The sequence below is a fragment of the Gavialis gangeticus genome, unplaced genomic scaffold (genome assembly GCF_001723915.1).
Source record: "Gavialis gangeticus isolate Ggan-Ray unplaced genomic scaffold, GavGan_comp1, whole genome shotgun sequence".
NCBI classification, from domain to species: domain Eukaryota; kingdom Metazoa; phylum Chordata; order Crocodylia; family Gavialidae; genus Gavialis; species Gavialis gangeticus.
In genome coordinates this window covers 61,493,317-61,504,194 of record NW_017729032.1, presented here as the reverse complement: position 1 = coordinate 61,504,194, position 10,878 = coordinate 61,493,317, and the positions used below count along the sequence as shown (strand labels likewise).

At 44.3% G+C, this 10,878-nt stretch overlaps 1 protein-coding gene across 2 annotated transcripts in view; it reads right to left on the bottom strand.

The window, feature by feature from the left end:
- ATP7B (ATPase copper transporting beta) overlaps positions 1-9,468 on the bottom strand; it is a 53,682-nt gene extending 44,214 nt beyond the window's left edge. For both annotated transcript variants that reach the window (XM_019525164.1, XM_019525163.1), the window contains exon 1: positions 8,943-9,468. In XM_019525164.1, coding sequence (XP_019380709.1) covers positions 8,943-9,185 — 243 coding nt within the window. In that variant the 5' untranslated portion in view covers positions 9,186-9,468. The remainder of the gene's footprint in view (positions 1-8,942) is intronic.
- Positions 9,469-10,878: the final 1,410 nt, after the last annotated feature.

Sequence of the window (10,878 nt, the reverse complement as noted above, 5' to 3'; positions counted from 1 at the left end):
GTGTCAAAGGCCTTGCTGAAGTCCAGAAAGACTACATCCACCGCGACACCTGCATCCATGGCCTTTGTGACCTGATCGTAGAAGGCAATCAGGTTGGTCTGACATGATCTCCCCCTAATAAATCCATGCTGATTGCCCCTGAGCATCATTTCTGATGCCGGCCCATCACAAATGTGCTCCTCCACTCCATCCCCCGAAGCTGGCGCCTGCTGCAGCCACTCAGACCCAACCAGAGGATGCTGTGCGGATTCTCAGAGCGCCTGGAACAGGCACGACATGCAGCATGCATCCTGGGCCCTGCCCACGGGACCAGTCTAGTGCATGCCATGTGCAGCATGTGGGTCAATTCAGATACAAGAACAGCACTAGGGGCTATATAATGGGGCCTGTAGGCCAGATCCAGCAGGAAGGCTGTATCTTTGACACCCCTGGCCTGCACCATTTACTACTGCTTACCAAGAGTCAGCGACAATTATTAGAATTACTTCTACAGCCTAGAAATATAGGGGAGCAGGGAGGCCCAATCTTGTGAAACCTGAGGTTATGGACAGGTGTTCAATTCTGGTGTCGGAAAACATGAAGGGGGGGGAGAAGCATACAAATGTTACAGCCCTCTGGCAAGGGAGCCTAAGGCAAGCTCTCCAGTCAGGAGGTGATAGGGAGCTGCTCCTTCAATTCCTTGTCCCCAAGGCAGACAGCTTGTCCCCAGCTGATGCCATATGGGCATCTGCCTCCTGTTCCTTGCATAGACCGGGGCCAACCCCATCTGCGCAAGGTGTGGGAGACAGAGACAGGACAGATGGACCCATCCTGCACTAGGACCCATCTGCAGGAAAATACTCCCAGCCTCAGGGTCACCTGAACATCAAGGGTAGCAGGCAGATACCCCACAGCTAAAAGAATCCTGGAGCTGCAGGACATGTCTAGATGTAGGAAAAAGCCTCCTGGTCCCTTTCTGGCACTCAGCTGATTGGATGGACAGGGCATTGCCACAAGGCTTGACCCATGGAGCCACAGGGGAATGCCCCCCCTGCATCTGTTCAGTGGCAATATCACCATAGAGTTCCCTGCCAGCTCACACTGGGCAGGCTAGCAAGATGCCTATGCTCTCCCCCATTATCTCCCTCTTGGAAGGAGGAAGAGTGAGAGAGAGGGGAAGATATGTGGTACTGGGAGTATTCCACTATCAGAAGTGCACAGGTGCTGCAGCTGGCACAGAAGGAGAGATCTTCCTCATTAGATGCAGTCATTTTTTCACGGGAGACAGTTCTCTTCCAGGAAAAAAAAAAACCCTTGAATGGCTGCACGCTCTCTCTTTATGCCAAAAGAAAATCTTCTCTCCTGGCATAAATGTAACGCCTGTCCATAGCCTAAGCAAATTGTATAGGTTCAAGAGCCCTTTTTTACATTCTTATTAGCAGGGTCACTTTTTAAGAAGGGGTATAAATCTGTGCTTCAGAAGATAAATCAGCTATTAACTGATAGGAATAATGGAGAAACTCCCACAAAGTGCAAGTCATTCCATGGATGTCTGCTACATGGTTTCTTTCAGCTTCCTCTGAAGCATTTATTAAAGGCCAACTATCAGACTAGACATCTCCACAAATCAAAGCCATACTAATTTTCAGGCTGCTATATCCAATTTTTTTTTTAAATCACTCATTAATACCATAAATGGAATCTTGTGACCTCAAAGTGCCAGGATTCTGTAGTTTAGTGCATCCAATTAAACTGAAGAGTGACAGATTCAAAACTGAAAAAAAACAAACTTTTTCATGCACTACATAATTCTGCTGTGAAACACTGTCACAGGCAGCTGTGGATGTAAGGGATATGGAGAAGTTGTCACAGCTAACAACAATTTTTGCAGAAGGAATATTAAGCCCCATGTTCTGGGCACAAACCAATTTTTAACTGTTAAAGTTCAGGTTATGAGCTAATGTGCAGGCCAGACTCTCACATGTGCATGTGTTGTAGAGATCACGCCTTCCGATGTTGTGCACTATTGGAGACAGAATACAGGACTAGGTAGGTGGTGTTTGAGTCTGAACCAGCAGGCCAATTCCCACATTTCTATTACATGGGAAAATAGACTTCCTTCATACCATGAATACTTGTATTAGAATCATTTAGTCCACTTACTTGCACAAGAGCGAATCCAGCTCATTAGATGTTAATGAACTGTGTTTCATGGGCAAACAGCTTGGGAATAATGATGTCTGGGCAAGGACCAACATGGAAAAAATACAACACAAGCAATTCACTTTCACTTCAGTCCTTGTTCTGCACTCCTTAAATCCGGAGAAGCTTATCAGAGTCTATTATATTAAATTTACAATAGATCCCAAGTCTTGAACCAAACATCACCAGGCTTCAAGTATCAAAGGTAGAAGGAAGCTTCAATATAGCAAGTTCTAGACCTGTCACAAAACTGTTCTACTTAAAACAATCTGAATCTTTGCCTGGAAGTGACATGAAGGAATCCTGAAATAAATAGAGGCTTCTGATTTAGTTCCTATTAATCCTGCAAATTATCTTTTACTAACAGAATCCAGGTTTATTATATTGAGCATAGTAGTGTAGCAGATAAGAACTGGCTACCATTCATTCAAATATTTGATAAGCCCTTCTAGTATTGCTCACTGTCTAAGCCTCAGAAGCTAAATTGTACATATGTAGCCTTTCACATAACATATTTTAGAAAACACAGCTGGATCTTACTGCTCTTGTTTTGCTCTTTATATTGTATGTGGTTGTCTTCTGCTCTTCACACAAGGGCACACCACTTCTTCCAGTCCATTTGGCAAGTGTCCACATCCATACTTCACAAGAATGATCCAAGTATGCCATTTTGAATAGAAGACCCCTACCCTACTCTCCCGACCCCGCTACTGAAACAAGAATCCTGTATGAAATCATTTCTAACTTTTCTAATAACAATAAATTATTTGGAGGTTCAGAAACCTGTATGCTGCCAATACCATTTTGAAAAAAACAATTCAAACACTGAAGCCAAGTTCAACTGGTTGTGCTTCCCCAGATTCCCTACCACGTTACTTAAATCAACCATAAGTATATGGCATGAAGCTCCATATGACATGACAATGAAGTGAGTCACTAATGTGCAGGACTGTTACTAAAATTCAGGATCAAACTGGCAGGTATTTTTAAGCTTAATCTTGAGTCATGTTGAACAAGGACAAAATATATGCATATGGTTGCTTACGTGCTCCTGTGATTTTCTCCTCTTTACAAAGACCTACTCCAATAAAGTCAAGCAAACAAGTGTTAAAAAATGATTCCCTCACTTGCTTAAGCAAGTCCTAATTAGAGGTATAAATCTCACTTTGCACATTGAAATGTACTTAGAAGACAATGTTTGTCTTGCAAAGACATATTTGCTACATCCTCCAAGCAGTGTGCAGGAGAGGATAGTTGGGGACGTACACTGTTTAACCCCTGCTCCAGTTTGTAGCGTTTACATGAAGAAAAAAAAACATGATTGTGAACAATCTGCAAGCAAAAGATAGGTCCTCCCCACCTCTCAAACTCCTGTTAAGCCATTTCACCTTTTTTCCCCCCTCTCTCTCTCCTTTGAGACACCCAGTGAAATAAAAAGCCATTCAAATAAAGTTTAGGAGAATGGGAGGAAAAAAATAGAGGTCTCAGTATCCAGTGTTGAAAAGCGGTTATGAGCCAACAACTTCTAGATTGGATTTCTCTCTCTGGACTTTACATGTATTTATTATAAGATATTTAATAAGCCAATAGTTTGTTGCTTGGTAGCTTCCAATGATCCAAAAGGAGAGAGAGAGAGTTAGCTGTGCCAGCCTGAAATCAAGCAGAAGGCTGGCCAGGGTGGCACCTTAGAGACCAGTTGTCTACATCAATTGTACCAAGCTAATGGGGCTAATTTGTTTGATAGTGCTTTCATAACCCACATTATTTATGTGCTTCTTGAGGTCTTCAGATAGAACAAAGAAAGACTAGCAAAGACTGACTGCTTTACTTGGGGAGACTTATTTTTGTCACACCACATATTTTCCCAAATGTACCTTCAGTGCTGTTGTCACAAGCCACTGCTGACCTTAGGTTGCAAACAGACATCACCTTTGTTGTGCCACAAATGTAGAATCTAATGTGCTGTACAGGAGTAGCCTGGAGTTTTGGTGGTTGATGCTCAGCCAAAATCTGGAAGCGCTTCCAGCTGGTACTGTGTCACCTCCTGAGTACTTGTGAAGAAACTATTATTTCATTTGACAGTAACTACCTGCCCTGAGTATACCAGAAACCTGAAACAAAAGAAGGACTCCCTAGATTTTAGACCAATACTTTAGTCTTCCCCCTCTACCACCACTCCACCACAAAGTATCAGGTTTTCTAGGTCCTTTGACTCCAAAGTAATGTGAGGCTACCTTACGCCAAAGGTAAAGGAGGCCATGACTCCCAAGTTGAAGGCTGGTAAAGAGGAGAGGCACAGCTCCAACAACTAGCACACTGAGGAAATTCTGCATAAGGAAATGGGAGTCTTGCCTTAGTTTAAACCAGGTCTGCTCAATCCCTGGCCCATGGGCCAGATCTAGCCCCAGGAAATGATCCTGCCTGTTGGGATCTGGGGAAGGGGGAGAGGCAAGGTGTGGGGGAGTGGTGGCAGCATTAATTGCTGCTACCCAGCAGCTAAAATCTCTAGACTCATGGGCTGGCCATGGCCCTGCATGCTACATTGGGTATGTGGGGTGGCATAGAGCCCAATCCCAGCATGAGGAGCTAGTGCAGGGCAGTGGGGCCTAATCCTCACATGTGGGGCCAGGAGGAGGTGGCACAAGGTGCCAGGGCTCAATCTTGGCATGTGAGACTGGCACAGGGTCCGATCCTGGTGCACGGAGCTGGACAGAGGCAGCACAGGGCACCAGGGCCTGCTCCAAGCTCACAGGGCCCAATTTTGGCACTCAGGGCCAGGGGAGGGTGGCACAGGACCCGACCCAGGTATACAGGAGCTGTCTGAGGCCATGCAGGGCCCAATCCCAGTGGGCAGGGTTGGGAGGAGGCACTGTGAAGCCTGATTCTTGCTTGTGGGGCCCAATCCAGCCCAGACTGACCCTGTGCCACCCATCTAGGGCATGGGGCCAAAATGTTGAGCACCACTGGCTTAAATGCTAAGCTGTTCGGGCTTATTCTCATATTCATATGAGAAACTCATGCTGAGGTTTGAATCATCCTGAAGCTTTGGTTCTGTGCTGAAGCCCATAGGCCCTACCACAACGCATATATTATGTAAGAGAAGGCTAAGGCCTCGTGAAATATTGGTGACCAGCATTGTGAATAAGGCCCAGGCCTTGGGGGATATGGAGGGAAAAAGAAAGTATGTTGGCTGTGGAGGTGGAGGGGGTGTCACAGGGTACTTAGCTGTACAAATGTCCCTTTCTAGGCTCTTACAACAGCATCCCCCAGGCACTAGGGTTTGGGTGTTTACATCTCCTAGGGTGAAACTCCAGCTTGTCTATTCTTAGATCAGATGCTGAGCAACAGCCCCGTGGGTCCCAACTAGGCCTACAGCAGCAAGGGGTTCCTTTTGGCAGCGTGGGACAGCAGTTCATTAAAAGAACTCAAAAAATAACAAGCTCTCCAAACAAAGCAAAGCACTATGTACTCTGTCACCCACAGGTACAAAGCTGGGCCAAATATAAGAACAAGACAGAGTCTTATGCATGATTACCTGCCTGAAATTTACCCTCTTGATCCAGCGTGTAGTCAGGTCTGGCTTATTTCCCAACCACCAGCTCTGCTCATAGCACCACTTCCTCCCCCAGCCTTTCACTTGTTATGCAGAACTCACCAGGCAGGAGGCAGGGCAGGGGGGCACCTTTGAGACTAACTCATTCAGAGAGGCATGAGCTTTTCTGGGTGGCAGTCTACTTCTTCAGATGCTATGAATCTGCCTGGTTTCAGACTAACATGGCTAACACTACTGTCTGCAGAGTCACCAGACAGGCTCCAATGGCCACTCATTCAGCTACCTCCCTTATGCAGGTGAGCCTACAGAAAGGAGGTAGCCCTGCTACCAGGGCTTGTCAACAGCACAAAGGATAATGTCCAGCTGTTTAAGGAGCCCTCCTGAAAACTTAAAATTACCACCTGGCTCAAGCCCCAACCCAAAAAACACCAGGAAGTTATTTTATCTGGTGCCCTTCACACATAATACTTTCCCCACTAGTAAGCACCAACTAAATCCAAAGGTTTGAACAGACAACTTATGGGTGGAGGAGGGCACAGAATAAAACTTATGAAAGTCAGTACTTAATAAATCCACAGCACCTATTTCCTAAGACTTCCCCCACCCCCACTGATGCACACACTTTGATGCAGCATCTGCCCCCCTTTTCTGGCATTGCAAAGGGCACTGCTCAGAGCCAAATCCTGGCCACACAGCTCCTGCTCTGCATGAGCCAAACCTGGGAATGAAGCAGAGCATCCCCTCCACTGCTCTCGATACCCGACAGCAGCACAGCAGGGGGATAGGTGGGACGGTGGACAGAGGGTTAAGCAGGGAGGGATGCTCTCAAGGACTCTTTGCTGCCTCCTTTCCAAGCTTGGCACCTACAGAGTGGAAGTGGCAGCAGGGTGGCATTTTGGTGATGCCATCAGGACAACACAGAAGAACTATAGACATGTGTTGGGTGTCATGGCAATAGACTTTCTCGTGACCAAGAAAGGCTGATGTCACCACATGCTCCAGGATAGGCCACTTCCCTCCTCTGTTCCTATCCAAACACAATGCATTGCTTATTCACAGGATTGACAGGAGTCAAAGTTCAGGCAGGTCAGACCTCACCACCAGCTGGTGGGCTGCCTTGGGGGCTCTACCATCTATCACAGCTGATGTAACTGCAGCTCTGGTGATGGAGGAAACCACCCTCCCTGGAGTGTCCCAGCCAAGCCACCGGACTGTCAGTGCTGCCCTCTGCCCCAGCACAGTCCTAGTACAGGGCCGGGGAAGAGTCAGGGGGATACAGAAGCCTTAAAACTCCTTGCCAGGAGACAGGCACTCCCAGTAGCAATTCCTTTTCCCATGCAAACTGCAATAATGACTCTTTCTTTATACACCAACACCTCTCAATAGGCTGCACCACCTCTAATAGAGGAGCCTTTTAAAATAAAAAATATCCTTTATAGGAACAATAACAATTTCAGAATCTGTCAGATCTGAGTGTCACAACAGACATTTCTTCCCCAGTTAAAACACACAGCAAAACATAACTAGGAAATAATATAAGGTTTTATTATTGGTAGCTATTAATAACAATACAGTTTTACAACCCTTGGTCCTTTTAAAAAACAAAACCAGGAATTTGTTGTTCAGTGGAATTCATACTTAAGGAGAAACTTAACTAAGCTTTACTAATTAAGCCACAAAACAGCTTTGGGAGGTGACTTTTCTCATCCTCAGTGTAGCAATGGGAATGTTTAAGTAGTTATAACAAGTCTTACTGAAAGGACAAACCACATACTGCATGTTTAATGCATCTCACAGACTCAATTCAGTGCCTTTCAGTGTAGTTAAATATGGACTACTTTAAGTAGCTTTGTTTAGGGGGGAGAAGGCCTCTGCGTCAATTTTTTTAATTTCTTATTCAAAATAATAGCTTTGTTGTACACAATTTTCACAGCTCAGATACAAAAGGTAACACAATACATTTCTCATGTTAAATACCTGAACTCTATACATCAAAGAAATCAGTTCTCAGAACAAATCTACTGATGTTATATTTGTTTTTCATATTACAAATGTTTGCCATAGAATAGACAGTAAAAGGCTCTAGGTTTACTTGGTCATTGCGTTCTGCTCCAGTGTTAATAGTTCAAGTCACTTGAGCTACAGTGGTAAAGTGGTTCTCAGCCTTTTAGGTATTTAAAGCAGTGGTTCTCAGCCTTTTTAGAATGAAGCAAGACACCCTCATTCAGCTCGAGATGCTCTTCAGAAGATCTTACTTTTCACCATTTTTTTTGACTACAGAAAAATAATAGAACAATTCTTCTGCAGCAAAAAAACTCAGAAAGACCACAGCAGGTCAGAATCATTTTAACACTATGGATTTTTATTTAAAATTTCTGATTTTATCTTGTGAATCATGTTTGCACACTGAACAGTGCTAACACTGATTGGCACCGTAATGCACCTTGAAAGGATCTTAAAAGGTACCCTGGGGTGCCACAGCACCCTGGTTGGTTGAGAATCACTAATTGAACATAACAGGTTTTTTTAAAAACCTTGTCCAATGATCAGTTCATACGTGCCTACCAATTTTCTGCATCTTCTTCCAGTAAAAAATCCCTACTAGTAGTAAACTCCATCATGTTTTACAAGATCACATCTTTCAAAATATAGTAACTTTCTCTTAACAATAGTTAATCTACAAAACTAAGGTACAGTTAGGGACCAGATAGGAGGGAGAAGGCTGCTACCACAGCTGTAGTATTAAGAATGTTTGCCAGTATCAACCGAATAATGATAGATAAGCTACTTACCTATAATTATGATCTTTTTCATTATTCAGACAGTTTCTCTCATTCCAGAGAATAACCTAACCACAATCCGATGACTTCATTGAAATGGTACAATTTAAAAGAAGGAAAGATTAACATGTTTTATTTGTTATTAACAACTAGAAACCCACATACAACATTATTATAGGCAGAGCTGGCTAGTAAGGACACCTATTAGTTAAAGTTACATAATACTACTTCTATTTAAAAAAAAAAAAAAAAACAACCTTCTTTTACAGATTACTTTTCAGAGGATCTTGTTTGTATGGCATTTATGACCCACAACATGCCTGGGAGACGATCAAACTTTGAGCATAAAACCTTGAAGCCTATTGATTTATATCTGGTGTTCAGCACATTTTTCTTCAAGCTCAAACTACATTTTATAGTACACTGACCTGCTCAGCCTTGACTTCTGATACCCCCATGGAGCAACCCTGTGAAACTCTCTCTTCTTTCTGAAAACTGCTGTGCACCTTTACAGGAGATCCTGGCTTGGACTTTTCACTGACAATCAGTAGTTCAGGCACATCGGTAGCTGGCTGCTGCTTACGAACAGCCACCAGGGTTATGCTGTTGCTGTTTAAAGTAGCCAGAGAGGACTTCTCCCATTTCAAATTATGGTCTGATATTCTCTCCATTTTCTTTCCCGGCTTCAAGTGCTGTAACACCAAACAGACCTTACCAAGAGACGTTGTTCCAAGTATTAAAAGCACAACAATCCTAGGACAGCTTGAAAACTGCTGTCACTTTTAAGTCAGCGTGCCCTCCCTACGCACCCACGCCGAGGTCCCAATTTTAATCCATGTGCTTTATAAGTAGCTGCACACTGCACTCACCTCTTCACACTTGCACCCAGTTTAAATAGTTCCCACCAACTGCCATCCCTTGCACTCACTAAACTGCATTCAACACTACTGATCTTTGCACACGGCATTTCAGCTGGCTCAGCCAAGTCTGCTTTTCACAAGCTTGTCAAACATGACCTGTGTGCAGCAACCCAGTGCATAATTAACTCAAACAGCCAACCATCAGCTCCTTTGTGGCCATGTGCATAATCAAAGCCAGAAAGTAGTTTTTTGGCAATACCATGTAATCCACTTCCTTTTATTATTAAATTACCAACAATTTCCTAGATGAAACACAGTTCCCTCTTTATTTCCTAGCCCATATGACTAACATTTATAAATACTTAAGAAGGGTGTTCGTGCCCAAAAGCTTGCAAACAACTTTTTTCCAACTACTCAGTTGGTTTAATAAAACATACATCACATCTACCCAAAGAAGCTTGCCTGGACATTTAGAAATACTAACTTTTTTGGCTACTGAAACTATACAACTTCGGTGTCAGCTGATCTGGTCAAAAAATGTTCATGTCTCTATCACAGCAACTAGACGTGAGTTTTGGGAATACAAATCAAGCATTTTTTTCAGGCCCAAATAATAACAGTATTGTTGAATGGTGTATTCAAGGGGAGGGTGCCAATAATTTTGCAACTGCAAGGTCTTTCCTTATTAATTTGATTTTTATCTATACCCTTTGAACAAAGACACCACTGTAGTCCATCTGCAAGTCATTTCCCTGGAAGTCAGCTTAAAACAGCTGCTGTAGCAGAGAAAACTGTACATACTGTGTTCTTTACATTTAGAGCATTACACTGTTCTAGTGTGTCCTTTGATGTTAAAAGAAAGCAGTACTCTTACTTGATAGAAAAAAATATGGCAAAAAGGCACAGAATAGCACAGTATTTCTCTTATAAATGGAGTTGCCTACTTCCAGTCCCTGCTCCCTCCCTGGTGTTCTCTGCTGGCCAGGAGCAGGCACTGGAGGAATGAACCTGCATTCTGCCACTGCTGTCCCCGACTGCCCGGTTCCCCACAGAGCTGCTCCCTTCAGCCTGGGGCAGGAGTGGCTCTGGGGTTCCCCCCATGCCTGTTTCAGCCAGGGACACTGATGGCAGCTCACAGATTTCTCCCTCCAGTGCCTGCTCCTGGCCAACCGAGGACAACTGCAGAGGGACAGCCAGGAAGCAAGCACTGGAAGGAGGAACTTCAGTTCTGCTGCCACTGTCCCCTACTGAGCCTGGCACCCTGCACAGCTGCAGCCTATGGCTTGAGCGGCTCTGCAGCTCGCCCTGTGACCAGCCAGGGGCAATGGCAGAAGAGGGGGCTGCATCCACACTGCTGTATTACGCCCCCCATCAATCCGCCCTTGCACACATACAGTGGGGAGAAGACATTTAAAGTTTTATGAAGTGTTAAACACACACTATTCATCTTGTTCTTCTACCTCCTCTAGAGCTCAGCAAGACCCGTGTATTACTTTCATAAGAA